At 28.2% G+C, this 27165-nt stretch overlaps 1 protein-coding gene across 2 annotated transcripts; it reads left to right on the forward strand.

The window, feature by feature from the left end:
• The first annotated feature begins 114 nt into the window (after positions 1 to 114).
• LOC145059353 (uncharacterized) lies at positions 115 to 27165 on the forward strand. 2 transcript variants are annotated; one of them, XM_079007207.1, is made up of 24 exons: positions 115 to 365; positions 3274 to 3491; positions 6117 to 6222; positions 6323 to 6424; positions 6545 to 6604; positions 6839 to 6917; positions 11643 to 11790; positions 12178 to 12304; positions 19931 to 20111; positions 20717 to 20745; positions 20881 to 21029; positions 21368 to 21470; positions 21634 to 21729; positions 21806 to 21858; positions 21946 to 22069; positions 25010 to 25072; positions 25158 to 25217; positions 25306 to 25467; positions 25703 to 25776; positions 25856 to 25949; positions 26142 to 26278; positions 26384 to 26464; positions 26546 to 26651; positions 26872 to 27165. In XM_079007207.1, the coding sequence occupies exons 1-24, from the start codon at positions 192 to 194 to the stop codon at positions 26938 to 26940; spliced, it is 2595 nt and encodes an 864-aa protein (XP_078863333.1). In that variant the 5' UTR covers positions 115 to 191; the 3' UTR covers positions 26941 to 27165. The 2 variants fall into 2 exon arrangements, with proteins under 2 accessions (XP_078863333.1, XP_078863334.1); XM_079007208.1 differs by having other exon boundaries at positions 12181 to 12304.

Consider the following 27165-nt stretch of genomic DNA (forward strand, 5'->3'; position numbering starts at 1 on the left):
CCATGTGTCAATAAACTTATTGATTGGATCTTTAATGTGTAATTGTAAATAGCAAACCCCATTACTTAGCCTTTGGACCGTGCCTATAAATAACCGAAGGTTTAGGGTGTGTGTGATAGAAAACATTTTCAACCCCACTTTTTATCTTTCTTTAAATCAAGCTTTTGCAGGTATCGGAATATAGTTTGAAGATGAGGGTGGCAGTTGTTGCAGTGGGAATTAGTGGGTTAGTATCGGCGCACGTTTTGGCTAAAGCCGGGATGGAGGTGGTATTATATGAGATGGACAATTGCCTTGACAGTGCCTCAAAAACATTCTCTGTCAACGGTGTTGAATTAGACCTTGCTTTCATGCCCTTCAACCAGGTAGCTTTTGTTCCTTCTCCTAAACTATGCACCGATTGACAAATTTCAATTCTCTTAATTAATAGTTATTAAACTATTAGTAACAATTAATTAATAGCTTTTGTGGCAACGTTACCGTAAATAACATCAAGTCAATGACATCTATATATCCACAGTCTAATAACTGTTAATTAACAGCTTCATAATATGATTTCACAATTTAATAATGGCCGTTGATTCTTCCACATGAGGATTTTGATAAATTCACTGAAACTATAACAGTATTGACAACTATACCCTTGTTCAAATTTGTAATGTATTTTCTTGTTTTATGGATCCTAATTATCCGTGAGCCCATTACTTCCGGTTATACCAAAAACCATTCCATAGATAGTTTATACCCTTGTTTTTCTCATTGGTGGTTATTTAAACCATCATATTTTTCCTTTTAAACATTTCACCCCTCATTTTAATTCTTATTTTATTTTTCTTCTTTAGTGATTTTTTTAATCATCAGCACTTGTTTTTTTAAGAGCTTATAAACACTATGATAAACACTATTATACAGTAAACTACTTAACAAGAAAAAACAACACACCTTCAAACTCATACATATCAAATTAAATCACAATAAATGTTGTCTATCAAATATATTCAAACTTCTTATATGATATTACTATACACATTATTAATTTCAACTATTGCATGTTATTTTGGGCTTTTAGTTTAACCATTATTTTTTTATTATTAATAAATATTCTCACTTGATTAGTTGTTCAAATGTTTGTTATTCGGATTTAACGGAAACCAAACCAATTAAATCGACTCATTTAAAACCGAAAACGATTAAATCAAACCTTATTTGGTTCGGTTCAGTTAATATATTGGAAGTCAAAAAATCAATCAAACCAAATGGAACAAATTGATAATTGATTAAACCGGCCGAATAACATCCTTAATCATAATCAAGAAAATTAATTTTTTTTATATTCAGAATAAACAAAATCATAGTCGTTAATATTCACAAGAATCATATTTTTTTTTAAAAATGGCCGTTGATATAAAAAATAACCAAAAAAGAAAAAGAATAATAAATACTAAAATGAGGGGTGAAATGTTAAAATAAAATAAAATATGATGGTTTAAATAAGGAGAGTATCCATTAAATGTTTTTTTGGTGGAATTAGTCAACAAATAATTAGATATCAAAATAAAAACAATACAAATTTAAATGAAGGCATAATTTTCATATATTTATTATGATTTAAGTGGATTTATCAAAATGCCCCGTGAAGAATCAACCTTTAATAATAGTGAATTCATTGAATTCATAGTTTAATAATTGTAATGCTTTGGTGTTATTTATGGTTACGCCACCGTATCCAATGTTCGGCCCTAATGGTATGTGCTCATAATTTAACATTGGTGAACCTTTCTCTCTCTCTATATATATATATATATATATATATATATATATATATATATATATATATATATATATATATATATATATATATATATATATATATATATATATATATATTCTTCTGATAGTTTTCGCTTTTATTAATTGTAAATGAGTTCATCGCCGCAACATAGACTTGAATACTTGTTTTTCTTCTTTATATATATATATATATATATATATATATATATATATATATATATATATATATATATATATATATATATATATATATATATTTAAGAAAATAAGAAACTGTTGTAACTATTATTAAGAAAGTTATAATAATTGTTTTTATAAATCCTTATTATAATAAATTAATAGTTTTAATCTTATTTTATCAAGTGTCATTCTAATATAGCATGTTATTAATACTATATTATATGTCATGTAGATATATATTAGGCAACTAATTTCAAAATTCAAATTTATATTTTTTAATTATATGTTAAATTTGAAGTTATAATAACTTTAAAACTTTAATATATCTCTTAATTAATAATTTTAAAATTTTATTATTAAAGTTTAATTAATTTTATAATTCGCGGTTTCCACGGGTTATAAACTTAGTTCTTTATAAAAAAGAGAGGCGTGTAAGTTATAACTAAAGTCGTAGAGCTCGCTACTTTGCAAGCTCAAGCAAAGCCAAGTCTTGTTTTATTTAAGAATGTGCTAAGCTTGACTTTTTGAAGTAGTTTTTTTTAATAAAAACCGTTTTTTTAACCGGTTCACGGGTCGGGCCGGTCCGGTATATTTTTCAAAACAGTGCATCTGGCTGATTTTTGGGGTTACATAACCTACACAAAAATATGAAATTTGTTCTTATTTTCTATTGATTCATCTTGGAAACATATTGTCGATTTGTAGACTCACGATCAATTTTTAAATTGATTGTTGTATCTCCAAACCGATCCATATACAGGCAATTTTATGTCTTAAGACACAACAAACAATTGCTTATTTGGAAATACGGTGTCAACTTCAGCTTCTTTATAGTGAGACGAGGAAAATCATTTTGTTTAAATAGAAGAGATTGGTAAACATTACAAAGTATGAAAAGGGTGGGGCATAAACATCGGATGTTAATAGCATCTGCAAAGGATCTTTATTTATTTATTTATTATTATTATTATTATTATTATTATAAGTTTATTACTATTTGTTTTTTTACCACTTAAAACCATTGAAACACATAGTTTAGTTTCTTAGTTTTATTTGTCATGTAAAATATATTAAATGATCAATATATTTTTATGTTTAGTATATCTAGCTAACCCCTTTATTTTTTAATCATATTACTTTATAACCAACACTAATCCAAAATCCAAAATATAAATTCTAATTTGGTTGAAACTACTCCAAATATCCAAATATTTCATCCATATAGTATAACTAAAATGGTGAAAAACCTAACTAATAATATAACTAACTAATAATATATACCAATGATTCATCGATATACAGGTCACATATCCAAACATGATGGAGTTCTTTACGAAACTTGGACTTTATATGGTGAATTCTGATAATTCGTTCTCGGTAAGCTTAGCTGAAGGCAATGACTATGAATGGAGTAATCGAAACGGTTTATCAACTCTGTTTTCACAAAAAGGGAACATGATAAATCCTTACTTCATCAAGATGTTATGGGAAATGACCAAGTTTAAAAATGATGTTTTGAGGTATGTATGGTTAATATTGAGCTTTTTACATGAAAGTCGTTAAGTACATCAAAAAAATGCAGTTTTGTCCCAATGATGATTTCTTGTACATTAATACCCAACAAAAACAAATTTTATTTTTCCCTTATGACTTGTAATAGTAGATTTCTAGGTTACTATGAAATCAAATTTGCAAAAAGATCCTTATATTTACATTAGCTAGAAGTATATCAATCTAACGTATGACATTTTCTAGAAATATTAATATATTTTTTTGATGTATAAGTATGTATTTTTACATATCTAGAAGCATATTAAAAAAAAACATGTTTATGTGAATAAATGTAGTTATATTTCTAAACACGTGAAAATGCATATTTATACTTCCACACTTCTAATAACGTAAAAGTGCATATTTATAGTTCTATAGAAGTATTATGTATATTTATAATACATTTTAAAAATCTAAAAATACCTACTTAATGTATCTATACTTTTAGGAATATAAAAATACATATTTATACATCTAAAAATAAAAAATATATATGTATTTATACTTATAAGATGTATAAATACATAAAAATGTATATTTAGAAGAATAAATACATATTTTTACATTCTTCAGAATTATAATTTTACTTTTTTGAAGTATGAATAAATATTATACTTCTTTAGAGGAGTAAATATATAAAGATACAACTGTAAAATTAGTCCATAAGTTTTCTCATATTATGTGGTTAAGGTTCAAACCTTTAAAAATTTATAGATTTGGTAATTTTCAACAACTTTTGTTGTGGTTTCTGTCCCTCTTGTTAACTTTAACAATTAACTTTTTTAAAATGACTATTTTACCCTTAGGGACCATTTATGTAGCCGAACTATAAGGACCATTTCTACATCTATCTTCTTTTTATTTTTATTGAATTATTATATATTAATAAATGTTATTTTTAAACTAATAATCCAACAAAATGATATTTATTATATAAAAAAATAATAAGTTAAGAGTAATATTCCAATAAAAAAGAATTAATCCAAAAAAAAGTGTTAAAAAATTTAACTAAAAGTAACTGATAATCTGATTATGTAATATTTATTAGGATATAAATATTATAAATTAAAAATAATATTTATTAATATATAATAATCCAACAAAAAGAATTACTCAAATAAACAAAATTAACTAAAATAAATTAACAATCCAATATAATAATATTTATTAATATATAAATATTATATATTAAAAAGAATATGTATTCATATATAATAATCCAATTAAAATATCCTATAAAAAAATTAGAAAATAAATTTAATTAAAAGAAACTAATAATCTAATAAAACAACATTTATTAATATATAAATAGTATATATTAAAATAACATTTATTAATAAATAATAATTCATAAAAATAAAAATAAGATATGTAGAAATTGTCCTTTTAGTTTGGTTGCAGAAATAGTCTCTGAGAGTAATTTTAAAAAATTCAACAGCTAAACTGTTAAAGTTAACGAAGGAAGGACGAAAACCACAATAAAACTTATTGAAAATGACAAAATCTACAACTTTTCAAAGGTTTTGACCTTAACCACATAAAATAAGAAACTATATGAACTATTGTTGCAGTTTTGTTATTATATATATATATATATATATATATATATATATATATATATATATATATATATATATATATATACTTCTAAAAATATATTTATATCATCTTTAGTTAAACTTTTTTTTTCTTGTATATATACATTTTTTCTGCATTAAGACGTATAATATGAAGAAAAAAAATACTTATTTAAAAACATAAAATATTTGTAAACTTAAGGAGTTTGTTTGTAAATTTAATTTCATAGTAACTTGGAAACCTAGTATTAGATTAACAATGACAAAAATGAAAAAAAAAATGACAAATTTTTGACATTAACAAATAAGAAATCATTATAGGACAAAATCGGCTAAATTTGACAAATTTAATGACTTTAATTTCACAAACCTTTAATACGGTGTGTAATATAACATTCTTCTAAGGTTGGAGGATGTTGTGACACACTCTCTCTTGAAACCGCAATGCCACATAGGCATCATTTTATCCTTTACCACAAAAGTGTAGTTTCATACCACACCCAAGGAGTGGTGACACACTTGGGTTTTTTTTAATAAATAAAAATTTTCATTGGTTGTGTTCCAAAGTTTAAGAAAGTCATCCAATCACAATCACCCAAGGAGTGCTCTGGTATGTTGTCGTTGTGCAACCCTAGTCGCACCCAAACCGCGGTGGTCGGTGGTGTTCCGACCTAGGTAGCACCTGAGGTGTGGTATCTACCACGTCCACTCCCACCGGTCTAAGAAATAGCAAATGCGTTTACAAAAACAAAAAATAAAAATAAAAACAACATGCTTCTTTAAGAAAAGCTTGGACGTGATAATTATTACCATTGTCTCTTTAGAAAGGTCTATAGTTCCGATCCTCATGCTTGCAATTATGAAGGAATGACTTAAGATTCCATCGTAACAAAATATATGTGGTCTTGCTTTGTTTTCTTGGTAGAGTACATATGTCAAATGCCGATGAATTAATATGAGAAACTCGTTAGTGGTTCACTTTTAATTAATTTTATAAACGGCATATATACTATATAGGTACATTGAAGAGTTTCACAACAACCAAGATATCAGTCACAACGACACCTTGTTGGATTTCATCAAGTCACATGGTTATTCAGAGTTATTTCAAAAGGCTTATCTTGTGAGAAACCTTTGAAATTGTATCATTCTGCAATATTTAACGTTATAAATAATTACTCAATGAATCGTGGTTGAATGTATAAAATAAATGCATAACGTAGGTTCCAATATGCTCTTCCTTGTGGTCGTGCCCTGCACACGTAGTTATGAGGTTATCTGCTTTTTCTGCTCTCTCATATTTCCACAATCACCATCTATTTCAGGTACATCTCTTTATGTTTATTTATAGTGACAAATTTTAACTACAATATACATGTAGTTGATTTTTAGTAATATAATAGATAGCTTTTTTTTGGAATTTATTTGTGTTTATTTTTTGTTAGATTTTCAATGGCCCTCAATGGTATACCGTTAAGGGTGGGTCACAGACCTACATTAAAAAGGTGATTTATTCGTTTCCATATTAAAATCTTCATTTTCGAAAGTATAACCATCATTTTTTTAAGCGATTAACCTGTACACCCTCTAATGCTAATCATAAATCTAAATTTATTTTAACCTTAAACCTATTGGTTAAGGGAAAACTTTCCTATGTATACACCTAATGCCATTGGCCACATGCACATAGCCTATGATAAAGTTTAACTATCCTAACTACATGCTACATTCAATGACAGATCAAAGAAGAACTGTCATCTAGCGGCTGCCAAATAAGGACAGGGTATGCCATTAAATCCATCTCAAAACATGACGATGGTAAATAATTTCTTTGACTACTTGAATCTTCCCATGATTTTACAAAATTAAGACATTCTATTGGGTGTGGCATGTTCGCATGCCCATGCTAATTAATACAAATTTGAGGATTTGATTTCGTGTAACGAACTTCTATGGAATGTCATTTAAGGGGTTTTATTATTTATTTTTCTTTATTTCTTTATTTTTATTTTTAATTTTTTTTAAACAAATATATACTCGATTTTCAGGTTTTATTTATTTATTTTTATATTTTTATGTTTACAAAAATTATTTTTAATTCTTTTTTTTTTGTTTTTTGTTTTTAATGTTTTTAATACATACTTGAAGATAATAGTGTTTTTGTTTATTTTTGTTTTTATTGTCTTTACTATTTTTTTATTTTCTAAACTAAATATTGATTCTAGTTTTTAATGTTTAACAATTATATAAGTTTTAAATATGAAAAATATTAAGGATTATAATATTTTCCGTTCATACTATTTTTGAATCATATTATTTTTGGACCATAATATTTTGAATTAAATTATTTTGAATAGTTGTATTTTCAATTGTATCATTTCTGAATCATACAATTTTGGATCAATAATATATTCAATAAAATAAAATATTTGTTTAAAAAACAAAATTTTGGATTATTATATATTTTAAATTTTATAAGATATATATAATGATCATAAAATATCTGAATAAAAATATTTTTAGATTCTAACAAATTAAGGATCATAAACATGTTGAATCATAACATTTTTTGAATAATAAATATTTTCAATCATCTCATTTGGGATCATATTATATTAAATATATTTTTTAAAAAACTTATAATCTTTTAAAATAAATTTTGGTATCTAAAAAACTTTATTTTTATTTTTTTTAAAGTTTATAATATATAAAATACGATAAACAGTTAAAAGGATTTTTAATTTGGAGAACTAAAACCTTCACGTCTTATTTTTTTAAAAAAAATAAAGTCTTTTAAACAAAACGTTTGTATTTTTAACAATATGTGTATATTTTAAAAAAAATCTTTTACAAACTCACTAAAATAGTATTACGAATAACTCTATCGTTTGTTTTTTAAAATTTGGATAAAAATTCCTGTTATATTTTATAAAAACAATATTTCCTAAAATTAAAAAAATAAACACCTCAAAAAATTATTTTTAAAACATCACTACTATAATGAGTAGAAGTATCCCTAAACTTTTCATAATTTTTGGAGAATTTCTTTTATCTGTTTTTATATTAAAAATTAAAATTAAAAAATAATTTTTTTCAAATTTTATCATTATGCTCATTTTTTAGAAAATTAAATTTTAAGAAGTTTATTTTCAAAAAAAATTCAAAAAAAAAAAGTTATGGAAAAAAATACATGCAAAAAAACCCAATACCCAATAGAATGTTGCCATGTGGCGTTGAGAGTAGGAGGAGATTGCACACGTCTAGATAGCCGGATTTTTAGATATTCTGATTTTTTTTTATTTTCCATTTTAACCTTCAACATTTTAGCCTTTACCTGAAATTACCAATATCTCTTATATAATTACTAAAATGTCATATAATTTCACGAGATAAATCTTCATCTTTTATTTCTTCAATCTTAGGACAATTAATTGTTCCCAATCCCAATTATATATATATATATATATATATATATATATATATATATATATATATATATATATATATATATGGGTTTTATTTAAAATAATCAATAACAAACTTGCAGTCACTTGATAAATGTGTGTAATAACCATTCTCCATCATTTCAAATTCATTAATATTTATTACAAATAATATCTCTTAAATAAATACAAATTTTACTATAGGGTTATTTAAAGTTAAATATATTTAATTAATTTATGAAATCTAAAATTAAATAATTAAAACTATAAATACTTAACTCTTATGTAATGTTGTTCGGTGGTTATGACCCTCCAAATCATCCGTTTTTATTATAACAACTAGTTGTAAAACCTATATATTATATTTATTAATTAAAAAGAAAAAGTTATATATGAAGATCTAAATATTTGAGAATTTTGGATTATAAGAAAATAGGAAAAATAATGAATTATTAAATTGAAATGTTTTTTTATCTTGTAAATTTAAACAAATAATTTAAATAAATAAAAAAAGAAACTAATAAACTTTAATTTGGAAATTTTAAAATAAGAAACTAAGTCCATGAATGAAATTGATTTTTTTTAAAACAACAAACTATCATACTCCTAATGTAATCTTAAACACCACCTATGTCTCCTAGTGAGACTTGAACCCATTACCTTTCATTTGAGAGAGTCATTCATGACCGCTAGACGAAAGACCATTTTCTATTAATGAAATTGATATTCATTTATTATTATATTTATTATAATTATTATATTGAAATATGATGTAGAATTTAATAATACAGGAAAACCCATAAAATGACATGTTGAAAAAAAAAATAATTCATAATAACTAAAAAATGACATTAACTTGAGAATTTGAATAAGAATGTCATATGTGAAAAAAAAATCTTCATTTATTATAGCAAATTTCTAAATTAACATCTATTTGCGACGCTACCCTTTTACATTCACCACCCATGTATACTAAATGATGTTAAATGGTCATGTATCCATATACATTCACCGTCCTTGTACATAGATTGAAAAACTTCAAAATTCGTTTTAAAAGTTGGATTCATACGCCACCCATGCACACTAAGTGATCTTGGCTTCACATAAGAAATATTGGTTTCACATAAGAAATATAAATGACTCGGTTTGAAATTGTGTCTACAAACTCATTCCCGCTGTTGTTAAACATTTAAGTATTAGGGGTGTTTGACTTATCTTTTTTAGAAACAAAAGTCCTTTTGGAAAAAATAAAATGTAAAGATGTTTGGTAAAAAGATTTTAAAAGCTACTTTTGGATTTTTGATAAGAAAAACCGATTTTTTGGAAAAGTCAGAAAAACATGATTTTTTCTAACTTTGAACAGACTTTTGTCTCTCAAAAAGATAAGTCAAACACACATTTAGTCCTGAAAAAAACTGAAAACAATGATACATGGGAGTTAAATACACGAAATACTGAATCTTTGGTTTTCATTTTTTAAGAATTAATGTATGTTAAAAGGATAACCTTTGAGAAAAGGTTTAATGTTTTTAGCACACTGGATTTAAGAAACTGTAAAATTAATTACTATAAGGGAAAATAAGAAAGGAATCGTGAAGCTACATAAATTAAAACTCCAAGTCCCTGAGTGCAAGGTAAATCATAACAAGACAAAACACAATTAGATAATATACAAAAAAAAAAAAATATATAAGATATGTATTTGGATTTTCAAATATCCAAAATATCAAAAATTCTTTAAAATCAATATCTGAATCCGAATCCGAATCCGAAAAATCGGATATCCGAATTTTTGAATAATTTTAGTTTGGATTTTCGGATTGAATTTATATATATTTTTGAACACTATAACCATGACCAACTCAGCAACTCTCCACCTTAGCATGAAGTCCCATACTCGTTAGCCATGTAGTATGCATGTATGAACGAGAAATAACTTTTTAACAAAAGATTGGTTGTCATGTAGTATCCAACTTTACATAGTTTAAGAACAACTAGGAAAAGGACCCATGATCCGCATGGGTCGGAAATGCTTTTTGTTGGAGGCTTCGGCCTCGCCAAAGCAGCCTCTACAAAATTTAGGGACTGGAATTAGGGCTACAAATTGTACAAATGGCGGTCGGCTTTAAAAGCAAGGCAACTCGAAAAAAATTCCATGGTGTAGAAGGGAACGGAGGAGACGCAGAGAAAAACGAAGACGATGGAAAACACATTCTCCAACCACCGATAGAACATAAATGAAACGGTGGTGGAGGTGGGTGATTGGAACGTAGAGGCGGTGGAATTTTATGCAAACCTTCTAGAAGAATTTGAGTCAGTGATGGACCACCTCACACATGAAACAATATTGACCCGGTCAATAAAAGAAATTTGACAATCTATTATTAAACTTATGTAGCAAAATTAAAAAACAAATGAAAGAAAGGGACCAATTTAAAAAACATGTGGCAAAAATGAGAAGTTGAAAACATTACTGTGAAATTTGACAATCTACTATTAAACTTATGTGGCAAAACTAAAAAACAAATGAAACAAAAGACCAATTTAAAATTCATGTGGCAAAAACGAGAAGTTGAAAACATTACTGTGAAATTTGACAATCTATTATTAAACTTATGTGGCAAAACTAAAAAACAAATGAAACAAAGGACCAATTTAAAATTCATGTGGCAAAAATGAGAAGTTGAAAACATTATTGTTCATACATCCCACGGGATATATATATATATATATATATATATATATATATATATATATATATATATATATATATATATATATATATATATATATATATATATATATATATATATATATATATATAACACATGTGTCAATTCAAATTGAATGTTACCCATGCATGTTATAATCAATCAACGGTTCTCACGAATTTGGAAATGATTCAATGTTACCAACTCAGGTCTCAACTCATCATCCGATTTCACATTTTGTTTCCAAAGTTTAGTTTACACAAAATGCCCAAAATGGCATGACCTTTTGTCGAATGTAACTTTTTATTTTAATTTTTGCGTAATAAGTAAGGTTACACTAATGAAGTAAGTAAATTAGCTAATGGGTATAAAACATTATCTATGAGCAGGTTGTTTACTTCTATGTGAAGATGGCTCTGAAGAAAGGTTTTATGGATGCATAATAGACGCAGATACCCATGAAACTCTGAGATTGTTGGGGGAGGAAGCTACAAATGAAGAAAGAAGAATATTTGGGGCTTTTAGTTATGTATACAGGTATCATGTTCCTTTACGTGCGAGTGATTCTTTGCCTACTTATTGTATGGATTGACAACCTTTTCTGTGAAGGTTAATATCATCAGAAACTAGCTCATGGCTAGAACGAGTTTGACTCCCAAAAACAATAAAAACATCTTACCTTCTTTTACATCATAAAATTGTGTCTTTGTGACCTGTTTTTTCTCTTGAAAGACAACACGGATACAAAATATTCAAACAAAAGAAAACGTGAGGGCTCCCAAATGAACTGAATCAACCAAACTAATGGAAGTCAAAGTAGCGGAGACGATCAAGATTCTTTGGTCATCCCTTCTAAGAATAATAATTTCTTCTCAATAAACATGATAATGATTTTATGGATAATAGCTCTTTCTTTTTAATTAGCAGTGACGTTTTTCTACACAACGACAAAAGTTTAATGCCTCGAAACCGAGCAACATGGAGTGCATTGAATTTTCTTGGAACCAAGGATAACAAAGTCTCCTTAACGTATTGGTTAAATGTGCTCCAGGTATACATGATGTTTTGCTTCTTAAATTTTAATATGCTCCAGGTATACATGATGTTTTGCGTCTTAAATTTTAGTATACACGAGGGTTCTCAAACGAATAGAAATTTAAGATGATATTTTTGAATTAAATATAGAATTTAAAAGAAATAAATTGTTAGCTTCCTTCTTGTTACGCAGCAAATGAAGACAGAAAGAGGAGAAAGAAACTGCTCTGGCTAATATATATATATATATATATATATATATATATATATATATATATATATATATATATATATCTTCTTAATTAAATAGCCACGTGAAGCATGAAACAAACCATGCTACTTACTCTACCTAAAGACCTTTACAACTCCATAGAATTTGGTCAAAGCAAATACCAACTCAAATAAAAACTATTAACTAAAAGTCATAAAATATAAAAATCATCAATAATTATTAAACCAAAGTTTCAGCATGCATGTGATAATGTGATAATCAAACCGATTAACCCAATAATTACCCCTTTAATCGGTTTATTCATACCACTCGCTCACAATAGTGCGGGCTCCCCTTCGATTAGATTTGCTTCTTGCTTCTCCCACTTAGGACACTCATTGCTATAACGACCATATTCACCACATTTGTAACACTTAACATGACTTTTATCCCGAGCATGTTCATTTCCCTCTCGACTCTTCCTAGACCCATGACCTCTTCCCCGACCACGTCCAAAGTCATCCCGATTTGAACTTCCATAGCCACAATGTTTACAACCATGTGCTTTTTCTTGAATAACCAATAGCAACCCAGCTTGAGTGTCTTCCATTTTCTCGCTTCCTTTTATTCGTTCCTCATAAGCCTTCAACTTTCCAACGGGTTCACCGAACAACATAAAATCTAGCTCAAAACATTGTTCAAGTGATGCCAAGATTTGGAGAAACGATATTGGTATCGAGCCAAGTAATCTTTTCACCAACTCCACCTCTTCAAGCTCATATCCAAGGCTTCTTGCTTTTGAGGCTAAATCGGTTAGTTTGTTGCAAAGTCATCAACCATTTCACCCTCTTTCATCCGCAAGCCTTCGAGTTCCCTCTTTAACGTTGCAAATTTAGCCATTCCACCCGATCTACTCCCAACTACCGTATCTTCAACGCATCCCACACTTGTTTTGGATCGGTGTAACTCGCCATTTGCAATACCATGTCTTTAGATATCGATCGTTTGAAGTAAAAATGAAAGAGCTTGTTTCGACTTCTTTGGATCTGATTCTTCTCCTAATGTGTTTGGTTCAACCATCTCCCATATTCCGTGTCCATCCATGATCTACTTCACCTTGACCCCACACCGAATAATTTGTTGTTGTCGAAAACAAAACATGATATGAAACTACGGCTCCTTCTTTTGTTGGTATCAATGATAATTTTTTTCTTACTTTGTGACAACCCAAACCTTTTCCGATACAACTCGTTCCTATCGAGAGTCTTCTTCCACTAGTCAAGAAAACCAAGCTCTTGCTTCTTCTTTTTACTTTTACCAGATGTGAGCAAGCGAAATCAAAACCTACTTGTACTGATTTCTTCCCGCTTCTGGTTAGGCTCTCTTTAACCTAGAACACTAGAACACAGATCATCAAGGATGAAGTTGCGCCTTTCTTCTTGCTATAAAAACTTACACCCTTTCAACAGATTCTAGGAGCTCTGATGCCAAATGTAGAATATAAAAGAAATAAATTGGCAGCCTCTTTCTTCTTGTTATGTAGTAATGAAGATAGAAAGAGGAGAAAGAAAATGGTGTGGCTAAGCTGAATACAACGTATGGATATTAGAGAGAAGTAAAGACGAAATCCTCTTATTTTATTCATATCAGTAAAAGCTATATATATATATATATATATATATATATAGCTTCTTAGATACCTACGTGAAACATGAAACAAATCATGCTACTTACTCTAAGTAAAGACCCGTACAACTCCGTAGAATCCGGTCAAAGAAAATAGAGATTCAAATAAAAACTGTTAACTAAAAGACATAAAATATTAAATCATCAATAATTATTAAACCAAAATTTTAGCCATGCATGTGAGTATGTGACAATTAAGCCGAGTAACCCAACACTAAATGAGAAATGAAAGATGTGAATGACTAGTTCTACTTTTGGTTTGTTTAAACTATAGATGAAAACACATTTCTATTACTTTGAGAGTATCACCATGGTGGATAGATTATGTTACTTAGCAAACAAGAATTACTAACCACTTAAGCTTGTGGAGATTACTTGGTAAGACATGTAAAAGATGTGGTAAGTATCTTATGTTCAACTCTTAGCACTATCCAACCTTTGTGGTCATAGAGGTTCCACTTTTAGTAGCAAACTCTACAACATGAAAATTACTTTAAATAATATATGCTCCAAAAAAATTGTTGGGAAATCTACATTACACCCAGCCTTACAAACAACCATATAGCCAACGGAAAATAGATATTAAGTCGCTAAATATAGCTTCTTTCTAAAAGAGTTCAAAACCTTATTTTTTTTACTAGAACATAGACATACATTTCAAAGGCATAACCTTATTCTCCACTAGTCATTTCTATATGTGCAAAACTTTTGGTATGTATATTTTGTTGGGGATTCGGGTTAGGTAGGGTATATGATAATCAATAACTTGAAATTTTGTTTGACACTTGTTATAAGTTATATTTTGACCCTATGTATTCTTGTAATATATCAGAACTGACTTCATGATAAGACGAAATCATATACTTTATGTTCGGTGTTATATAGATCCCAATCAACTAAAATCATTATTGCTACTAAAACACCAACATTCCCCCCAATTTTGTTGTAATCCTTGACTTTCTAATATAACAAAGTTATATATGAAACGTATACATGCATAAGAATCTATCAAATGTTGAAATGTTATATTAGTTTATTACACATTCCACTTACGTGAAAATCAAAGTGTCCCAAGGATTGGACCTTTTATATCATTGGAGTTAATATACACATAATTTTGACATTAGTCTAGTTATAATATTTGATGTAACATCCTAACTTTATCCTACATGAATTATCAACTAAACTACACGAGTCTAGTCAAAGCACTTTTCAGTTCATGGCAATTTTGTTAAAATTTCATAGTAGAACTATTCTTCAAAGTATGATTATATGCATTCAATTTAAAGTAAAAAAACTTGCAAAATAGTTAATGAACATGACCCATGTTTAGAAGATAACACCGATTAATCACCTTAGTTGTTAGGTATGTCTCGCTACACTAATCCACTTGTTATTAACCTTAATTACTTCTAAGCACACTTCAATCTTTATAAGATTGATTCATAAATAAATAAATAAATAAATTTAATATAACTATGCAATGACAATGTTAATATAGTTATTAGAACATCATTCAAAACTTATTCCAATAGTCAAACATGTCTCATAGTCATTTAAATATTTTTTTTTTCATTTTTCGATTATAATTTTTTTAATTTAGCAAATTGCTTTAAATCTCATAAATATATAATGACTATGTACATCTAGTTATCATAACCTTATTCCACCTCTATTATAAAAGTTAAATTTGCTTTGTAAAAATACAATAATCACTTTAGACATTTTTAGCTTTTCTTTGTCCCATTTTTGACCAATTGGTCATTTCTTATATAAGTGTGTTTATACTTCATGGTATATAATCCAAATATCTTGCAATGACTTTTAAAACATGTATAAAACTTCATGGGACTTTTTAAACCACTTTTCGTTTTGACATTTTTTTTTTTGACTATTTTCTCATTTACGCATCTTATTTTGCCTAAATGTGATTTTCTCGGGTTTTAGGGTGTTATTTCAGTAACTTTATGGTATGAAATTATTTAAAGGTTTATTCTAATGTTAGATGCCAAAACAACATTTATCTTATTCATTTTAACAATTTTGGCAAATTTTAACCATAGAAGTTTTTTAAAGTAGAAAGTATTTTACATCCTATATTTTCAATATCTTTTATTGCCAGATAATCCGATATTAGATAAATGTCATCACATTTTCATTATGCACTCATGAGCACTCGCATGTGCTAAAACGATAACTTTTTAGTTTTATCGTATTTTGTCATTTTTAGTGGTAACAAAAGTACATCTTTTCTTGACCAAACTTGGTATTTATTTTTTTTCGTGAACTTTTTATGATGATAAATCATAGTAGTTAAGTTTAGGGTCATTAAAAAATATATTTTTTACTTTTAAAACGACCATTTAATACCCGTTTTATAAAATTCTGAACATTTTTGTTGTGTATAACCCATTCTGCATGATTTATTAACAAATTCTAAGTTAATTTATTCAGTTTACTAAAAATCACAAATTTTTTAAAAAATACATAATAATTGGTGTTTTAAAATGTTGTATTGTATAATTATATAATGCATGAATTGTTGTGTATGACAAAAAACTGTTGCGTACGAATCACTTCTTAAACTGACTTTAAACCTTCATAACTCTTACGTATGACCTCAAAATTAGTTTATTATTTTCCGTACATCTTTCTTTCTGAACCAACTATATGTTAGGCTCGAGAATTATTTGGATAAACATAGCTAGGTTAATTCTTGGATAAACTCTACATTCTAAGTTTGTATAAATTTTTTCATAACTTTAAGCATTCATAACTCTCTCACTTAAACTTTGATTAGGCTAATTCTTTTCCATATGTGTTCTTTGTTGTCTTGGCTACATCTTAAGGCCGAGAAGCTACCGTTTTACTGCATTGTATTATAGCCTTAAAGATGGATGTTGGACATAAAGTTACTAAAATTTTGCTTTTTTTCTTGATGAAATTCATTATTTCATTCAATTCTTCTACGAGCATTAAGAAACTCCAAAAGTAGATTTATGATTTCTTATTTTCATCTACATATTCTTAATAACCGTTTGATACTATTCTTTTTAGAAAGAACATGATAATTCTATTATTTTTTTTCATATATTTTCCAAACATAAAATCTAGCAATTAGATTTACTTAAACACTACCTATTGCATGATTACTTGATAATTTCAAGTCATGGCATGATTTAATTGAAGAATGTGCTTCCAATTTCTACATGTAACACTTTCAAAAGCCAAATTCACAATCGTAACATAAATTTCAATACGCAACAAAGATATTCCAAGTAATTACATTTATACTTATTGTTTGACTCCAATAAAAAGTCACAATTGTCCTATTAAAGATGTTTAAGGTGTTTTTGTTTTTTTGGCAAGAAGTCTTTTTGACCTCTTATGTTGCAGATAAAAATATATTTGAAAAAAAAAGCATTGTGTTTTCAAAAGACAGAAGATATAAAAAAGTTTTTTTGACCACTTTTATTGTAAGACAAAAATAACTTTTGATTTTGGAAGACATTTTATAAGTTCTAACCCTATGTGATATTTCTTTTTCCACCACCAATATCGTTATCAATGCCGCCATCTCTATTGTCACCGCCATCACTACCAATCATCGTCACCACCACCGTCACCACTTCCATGCATGCCACATCTACCTTCGTGACCACCTCCACCCCAACACCCCCACCTCCGCCACCACTAACACCAACAACATCGTTCATTTTTTATGAAAACTCTAAAAAACAAACAATTTTTTATGAGGACTAAATACATAAAAAAAATACTTTTGGTTCATATTTTATTCTACATACATGGAAAATAACTAAACACATTTTACTTCTTCAAAAACAAATACCATCTAAGTCTATGTCTATATGCTCATTTCTGAATTCAAGCTTCTATCCTTGTTCACGATTACAATCTATCATGAATCTCATACATTCAACAATGTCCCATTATTTCGAAGCCATCCATTAGATTATATAAGGTTTTCAATAAATTACCTTAAATTGTGCAATCGAATGAAATCAGGAGTGATTAGGGTTGTCAATTGGAAAATCAGTTATTATAGCATCTCCAACCACCATTCTCAACCGTATGACTTTGCCGCCCGCCACCAATACTGTCGCGAACAGTTGAACAGTGCCGATGACACTGTTTTTTTCCAACGAACCCACATAAGTCATATTTATAATTTTTTTCTCTAACAATTAATCTTTTAATAAATAAATAGATAAAACTCGTCTCCTCTATATCCTTTTTATTTTCCATTAAATTTCCAAAATTACATACAAATACCAAAATATTCCATCTTCTTGGTAAATAGTATATGAATCTTAAATAGACATCTTGTATCTTTTAATAATCAACCATTAATCTTTATTTATTCAAATTCTAACGAAATAATTCATTTTGGGTTTCTATTCTACTTCGATTCAACAACCAATATGGATTAGATGTTTCCTTATTGTTGGATTCCATAATTCTTACTTAATAACACAACCACTAAAGGCTCAAATACATACCTTAAAGCTTTCTGGGTACTTATTCAAGTCATTGCCCGATATAATTCGATTTTAAAAATTACAGATGTTACACTTGATACTACTTCAAATGATGTGTCCATATCTATTTACAAGCACATACAAGGCCAAGACCAAGATTCTTGAAATTTCTATACTTCACACTGCATAAGTAATTTGTTTCCATCACACCTTCATTTTCATTTTTTAAAATGTAACTCCCAAGAAGGTAACTTCAAACTAACATCGCTTGGAGGTCCAAAGCACATAGCGAGCTTCGGATGATGTACAACACTTGATCGAATATACACTTGTATACCAAGTCCCTGGCCAACATATTTGAAATTATAAGTGAATCTAGTGCCTCATTGCTATAAAAAATTTAGTTTACTTTAGTCTCACTCCAATCATGGACTTGTGTACAACATACATACTTATGTTCATTGTGAACTCATGAACTATAACAACAACAATACCAAAATCCTAAGTCCCATACAAATGGGTAAAAGGAGTTATGATGGTTGAGAGCCTTAGCTATTTTAAAAAAGCCCTCTAATAAAAAACAAAACAATAACTAATCAAAAATAAAATATAAATACAAATATAAATATAAACGAAAACTATAGAGACAAATTATATAAGGGACAAAAAACACAACATTAAAATATAGTAAGGTACCAAAATTACAACTTATAAAATTAAACAATTTCAAAATTATAAACGAAAACTGTTAGATCAAAATTTATTGATAGGGAAAAAATATAAATGTGAAAATTTGCTATGAGCACTAGGAAAAATATCTATTTATTTTTAGAGATTTTTATTTTGCATCATATATCTTATATTATATGTTTAGAAGGTTGTAATGTTATTTGGATTTTAAATATATATATATATATATATATATATATATATATATATATATATATATATATATATATATATATATATTCTTGTTATTACTATGTAGTTTAAATTTTATGTAAATGTAAAAATGTTTTAGTGGTTTAACTATTAAATTAAGCCACTAAAACATTTAACTATTTTTGGTGATATATATATATATATATATATATATATATATATATATATATATATATATATATATATATATATATATATATAATTTACTTCATGTTTTATTTCAAGTTTTTGTTATTACTAGCTAGTTTAAATCTATGTAAATGTAAAAATATTTTAGTGGTTTAACTATTAAATTAAAATGCAGAACCTTGATGACAACGAGTTACCTTTTCTAGTCACTATAAATCCTTCTGAAACACCAAAAAGTACATTGCATAAATGGTCACTAGGACTGTCAATTCCATCAGTTGCAGCAACAAAGGCTATTCTTGAGCTTGATTACATCCAAGGGAAGCGAAAAATTTGGTTTTGTGGAGGATACCAAGGTAGTATTTTTCCTTTTTCAGTATTCATAGATAAGTGTCATGATACTCCCTTTTGATAGATAATCAACAGCCTCTTTCATCTAAACAATAGTTCACCATCTCATAATACAATTTCATAATAGACTTTTGAATGCCAGACACCAAAATCTCAAATTTAGAAGTAATATGAACGATGTATTGGCCCTTTAAGAAACTATAAGATGATATTATAATGCGAGGTTTATTGTACATAAAAATTATTGTTTATGATTTCATATATATATATTTTAGCTTGATGAAAGAAATTTATTCATTAGATAACTAAAGGTCATACGTAAAAAATATTTATGAGATTAAGAGAGTGACATATAAGATTTATCTTGAAATTGATCATTGTTTCATAGAACCTAAAGGATTTAAGTAATATTGTTTAAAATTAGCCCTATTATTCTCATGCACAAACTTTACAAAAGGTTAATTCACATCACCATACCCTTAATGTCGACCACTTTTTCTTGAGTTTATGATTATACAAGAAATAAGTGTTTCAGTTCTAAGTATTTTCCTCTATGTTCAAACTTTAATTACTTCATCTGAATTTTACAACATATAATTTATCTTTATAGGTTATGGGATCCTTGAGGATGGTGTGAAGGTAACCTGTTACACAAATTATATTACATGCATACCTCTTTTGTAGATCAAATAAGTAACATAATTTGGTTTAATTTTTCATAAATAAAGAACACATAAAAATTAATGTCTTACATGACTTTTCATTGTCTTTCAGGCTGGCATGGTTGCGGCAAATGGCATTCTTAAAAAGAGTTGTGAAATACTCAACAACCCGAAAATTATGGTACCATCTTTGATGGAAGTTGGTGCGAGGTCACTTGTTGTTAGGTTCCTTCAAGACTTTATTGCTATTGGCACTTTAATGTGAGTCACATTGTTTTACACACACCAATATATATATATATATATATATATATATATATATATATATATATATATATATATATATATATATATATATATATATAGTAATTGGGGTTGATTTCACACATAAGACAAATTAATCATCTCATTATATAATGTTATCTAACTTTTCTATGGACTAACCATAAATTAGATTTGTAAATATATAGCATTTCATTAGTATTATTTCTTCATCTTTATTTTGGCACAACAAATGAATAACTGTTTTATTTGTCATATGTTTTCCATTTCTAAATAAAGGTTGGTAATAAGCATAACCTTATTCCAAAATCTTATAGTTTATTGGAAGAAGGTGGTGTAACTTTCACATTTGAAGGAACAAGAAAGAAGAATCCCTTAAAAGTTTATCTGAAGATTCAAAATCCTCGATTTTATTGGAAGGTCAATGCTCTAACTTTGTTTTGTATCTCTTGGGCATGGTTATCACTATATTAAAGACTTTATGATTTCTTAAAAGAATAGCTCAAACATCCATGAACATGTTTAATTATGACAATTATTTAGTAATACTCAAATGATTTGCGATGCACAAATCCATTTGTAGCTCGCTACAGAAGCTGACTTAGGTCTAGCTGACGCATACATTAAAGGGGACTTCTCCTTTGTTGATAAAACAGAAGGCCTATTAAACATGATTATGGTAAAATTCATCGCTTATCGTTTCTATTCAAGTATCTTTTTTTGTGCTTTCGCATTAAAGTTTGTTAGTTTTGCAGATTTTCATTGTAAACAATGAACTAAAAAATTATTCCTCGAGGTCTAACAAAAGGTAAATATAGCTTATACATAACGATCACATGTTTCACAGTTTATAGTTGTTCATTAAATTAATAGAACTCATTGTTTATGGATATAGAGGTTGGTGGACGCCGGTGCTTTTAACATCGATAATAGGATCGGCAAAGTATTTCTTTCATCATGTTTTGATGCAGAACTCTGTTACTCAAGCACGTAGGAACATATCTCATCACTATGATTTGGTACGTGGAAAATTTCACATCTTAATTGTACAATCTTTTTTTTTCATAATGTTACCACACTATGTAAAAAATATTACAACATTCACCATAAAACGATAAACAAGCATAAGAAAAACCAAATATACAATGATATATTGACGTGGTGCAGTAACACATATATCCATGATAACATGCCTAGCTAAAAATGAGCACCCATTATATTGAAAAAGCAAGTACAAGATATATATTAGCCATTATTACACCATAATCCTTTTACGAATGTGCCCCATGATTCTAATCATTATGAGTTTTAGTCGACATGATATCCCCTCCTCTTATATACAAGATGGTTCGAGACCATGAATCAGTGTCTCTCCTAAAGATACTTGTTCCCTTTTCAGGCTAAACGTTGAATTGTATGTTACAAACATCATAGTTGTGAATGCATTATAACATTGTACTAAACATGTTTTTCAAATGTTTATGTTATAAAAAGATATTCAAATTGCTGAAAGTCTAAATTCAATTTAAACAATTTGACAAGTATTTAAATTATATATCCTAGGAATATTCATTAACCACCCTATATCCAAAATATTTTATCATTATCCAAAAGTTTCAATTGACTTAAGTTTTCATCTTAGTCATTATCTTTCATTTTTTTTCATAAATCTTCAGTGTTTTCAAAAGTCTTCATATTTATCATTATGCCATTAACACAAATATTCTGCAAAACAAATTGAGATTGTACGTTGGACCCTGCAAGGGGGCACATCCCCCTTGATCCCAACTTTCTCTATGTTAGGGATAATGTCATATAGAGAAGTGTGCATCCCACACCATCTTACTTGTACTAGATTACACTTTAAATCCATATTAGCACTCTTGTTGGTGCTAAATACACGAAATGATCGCTGACACTAAAATCGCCAATACCTATCTCTTTCATTTTCACATTATTGATTTTTCTACTCTTTTGTGTACTATTTAAATTAAGCATTAATAGAAACATGTGGCTATTTCTACGCTAAAATATCTCAGCTGATCTTTCTCAATAAATTTTTTCTACTACACGTGTGTTAATACTTCATTGTCATAAATTGTTATAAGAGCTCAAGGGAAGGTAATTTTCAAACACATTGACAAATTTCAAAGAGTTACATGATGTATTTCTTAAAAGGGAACTTCAATGGAAACCACAAACCGCACCACGAATGTTTTAAACCCCATAGTGCAGTGTGGTGCGGTTTGATACAATGCAGGCGTTCGTGCGGTTTGATCAACAACCTTTTTGGTTATTGCATTACATTAGTTGTACATGCATTAAACTTTCTTTACTTATGTATTCATATTTTATATAGAAAATTTAAAAATTCCATATCACCTTGAAACTACGTTAACAAAACATGAACAAAAGCCCACAACCCCAACTTTTACACATAGCACAACAATATTGGCTAGATTTTATTATTTATCTTTTCATTTTTAAATAACTCAATATTAGATAATATACTTTTAAAATCTTTAAAAATATATATCAAAATTTATAGTTTTTAATTCCCATAAATAAAGTATAATATTGATATATTTTTAATATATATTTAAAACTCTCATATATAATGTATTGTTGGTTGAGTTGGATTCTTGATAAATGGTAAAAAAAAATAAGTTTAGTTGGTTTTATATGTGGATGTGAGAGAAAATATTTTTTAATGAAAGAACAGGTTATAACGGGTTGATAATAAACCTAGTCTAAGAGCATCAACAATGCATAGTTCAATAGAAGAGTTGAATGAGGTGATATGACTAATTGACGCTTAACAGATTAAACATCCATTGTGAGATGTCATGTTGGCATTCAATGGATATTGAGATTAGTAGCCTGTAAACTCTTTAATTGACAAAAGAAAACTATTTAATTATTAAAAATATATTCCAATGAACTTTGTAGAGTTGAATGCATTGTAGGAATATAATATATAGAGTTGTATAGAAAGTAAAATGATGATGTATCAATACATTAAACTTTAATAAGTTCAATGTGTTGTGGATGCCCTAAAGACCATTATGAATCCATAGATGAGGTTATGGCAGATTTGGTTAATATATATATATATATATATATATATATATATATATATATATATATATATATATATATATATATATATATATATATATATATATATATATATATATATATATATATATATATATATATATATATATAGAGGAGTAGTATTGATATTGTGTAAGTTGTCTTCTAGTCCATTTGGAGGTTTCATAGTGGGATTACTCCCATGTTAAATGAACATGTATTGAGACTTTATTTGATGTTAAAGCCTTGTTGTGGAAAACTTATAGTACGCATTAAAAATTATCTTAGACAGGTTTAATTGTGTGTGGATGCCTTTTACAATGGCCTCAAACTTAAAATTGGTCAATTTTTTGTTTTGTTGATAGCTTTATTCTAACAATATGGTTGGTGTTTGAGAAAAAAAGTATAGTATAAAACAAAGACATGATAATTCAGATAAAGACGGATGCAACATTATCCACAGTTGACATAGTTTTGCCAAAATATATAATACTAGAAATTCTAAAATAACGAATAGAACCTGGAGCTAAAAAATTATGGCATTTAAACTAAAAAAGTCTAAACAACTTCATTATGTAGTAAATCGGTTCATGATGTATTCATGGCCCCACGAGCAACATGTTTACATCGATTAATCCAGTTAATGCATTTCTATGTTCTTAATGTGGTTGATATTTTGTGTGTTGATGCAAGCCTCCTAGTGATTGTTGCAAACTTCCTTTTCATAGTGGTGTCCATGAAATTTCATTATTGAATAAACTTTTTGTAGCTGTAAAATTATTCCTTAGAACATAAGTATGTAACTTACCATATGTATTAGTTCCAAGTTATGTTATCATGATATTCATCTGGTTTGCCTGCAGAGTAATGAGTTCTTTTCCCTCTTCCTTGACGAGACTATGTCATACTCCTGTGCATTATTCAAGGTTAGGATTTCAAATTAGTTTTCAGTTTCACTGTTTCTTGTTATATATTCAATTAGCGTACTCATTTGTCGTGAACATTCACTAGAGTGCGGATGAAGACTTCAAAGCTGCACAAATGAGAAAAATATATTCGTTAATTCAAAAGGTAAGTTTTTACATATCCTATTGTCGTTGTTTTGAAGAAAAGGATCTATAGGAAACGACTGATTTTTTTTCCTATAAAACATGTCTAGGCAAGAGTTGATAAGGACCACCAAGTTCTTGATATAGGATGTGGTTGGGGAAGTTTAGCTATTGAAATAGTGAAACAAACTGGATGTAAATACACAGGAATCACCCTCTCTGAAAAGCAACTCAAATATGCAGAAACTAAAGTGAAGGAAGTTCGCTTAGAGGTATCTGGGTTTTAAGAAATACCGAAAGCAAAAGATAAGATTTAATTTAAAAGAGAAAATCGCCATCACATGTATTCTGGAATCTAGAATTTTATTTCCATGACCTCCTGTAAAGCTTTGAGTAATTGAGTTTCACTCGTCTTCCTCATTCAAGTTCTTTAACAGACTTGATTTTTAGCATTCAAGTTTTTTTCTTCCTTCCTGGAGTTTGTAATAAATCCACTTCATTGTTCAGGACCAAATCAAATTTCTACTATGTGACTACAGGCAATTGCCTGACACTTCCAAATATGACAGAATTATATCCTGGTGAGTTTGATCAAATCTCGTCTCTATTATTGTATTGAAACACATATGGTTGTCTAAGGAGTTGAGTGTGTATTTTCAGTGAAATGATAGAACATGTCGGCCATGAATATTATGAAGAGTTTTTTAGATGTTGTGAATCAGTATTGGCAGAGGATGGGATTTTTGTCCTGCAGGTATCTTCTGGACTCGGTTTCACTCCTTCAATAGGAGGAAACTAATTATTTTCATCGATCATAAAAGGTCATATATAAAATCATTAGAAAGAGAAAGTGTATACTTCTACGAATTTATAATTACAATTCGACAAAAATGAATAATTTAAAGCATATTAGTAGCTTACAATTACAATGTTTGGAATATATTAGTTCATTTCAATCCAAGATGCAAGATATGATGAGTTACGACGGACCCCAGGATTCATTAGAGAATACATATTTCCTGGAGGGTGCATACCTTCACTTACTAGATTAACATCAGCCATGGCTGCATCCTCTAGACTTTGGTAAGTGATAAAATCATCAGAGATCACCATGTTACATGTAAAAAAAAAATTCTTTGTAACTTTTATAGTTGTTTGGAATCTCATCAAATGCTTAACGTCTTGCAGTGTGGAGCATGTGGAAAACATAGGAGCACATTATTATCAAACACTCAGACACTGGAGGAAAAACTTAATGCAAAACCAAAGGTAAAGAAAGAAATTATCCTTTTATCAGTTGTTATCTCACTCATGACCTAGCTAATGTTTATTTATTTATGTGACTCCTAGCAAAATACTTGCATTGGGCTTCAACCAAGAATTCATCCGTACATTCGAGTGCTATTTTGATTTTGCAGCTGCTGGCTTTAAGACCAAGACACTTGGGGACTACCAGGTACCTATTATATAACTTGAGCACATACTCTAGATACAACCATTAATTACTATCAAAATCATAAGTTTTTTTTTTTTTTTCATTTCAAAATGATTTTGAAATTCTAACACACATATATGTGTGAATATAATAGACATGTTTTTAGAGTGAAAAAATTGCAGCTTTCATCCTTATAAAATACAGAAAATCACAATACTTTGTGTTTTATTGTTGATTCAAGGTTGTGTTCTCAAGACCGGGAAACATTGCCACATTTGGAGATCCTTACAAGGATGCTATTTCAGCTTAATGAAAAATGTGTGCATCTCTGTCGAAAAACCAACTTTAATAACTTATTGCATGCAAAAACCAAATATATCATTCAGTATGGTTTCTTTGATCGTGCTTGTTATGTTGACTTACAAGGTTGTATATCATATTGCTGTGAAACTTGAACTGGTTGAATATCATGTACTTTGACTTGAGTGTAATATTTCTATAAATAACTACATGTTGCATACTTATGTTTTTTTTA

The sequence above is a fragment of the Lactuca serriola genome, chromosome 6 (assembly GCF_051521515.1).
Source record: "Lactuca serriola cultivar US96UC23 chromosome 6, Lser_US96UC23_V15, whole genome shotgun sequence".
NCBI lineage: Eukaryota > Viridiplantae > Streptophyta > Magnoliopsida > Asterales > Asteraceae > Lactuca > Lactuca serriola.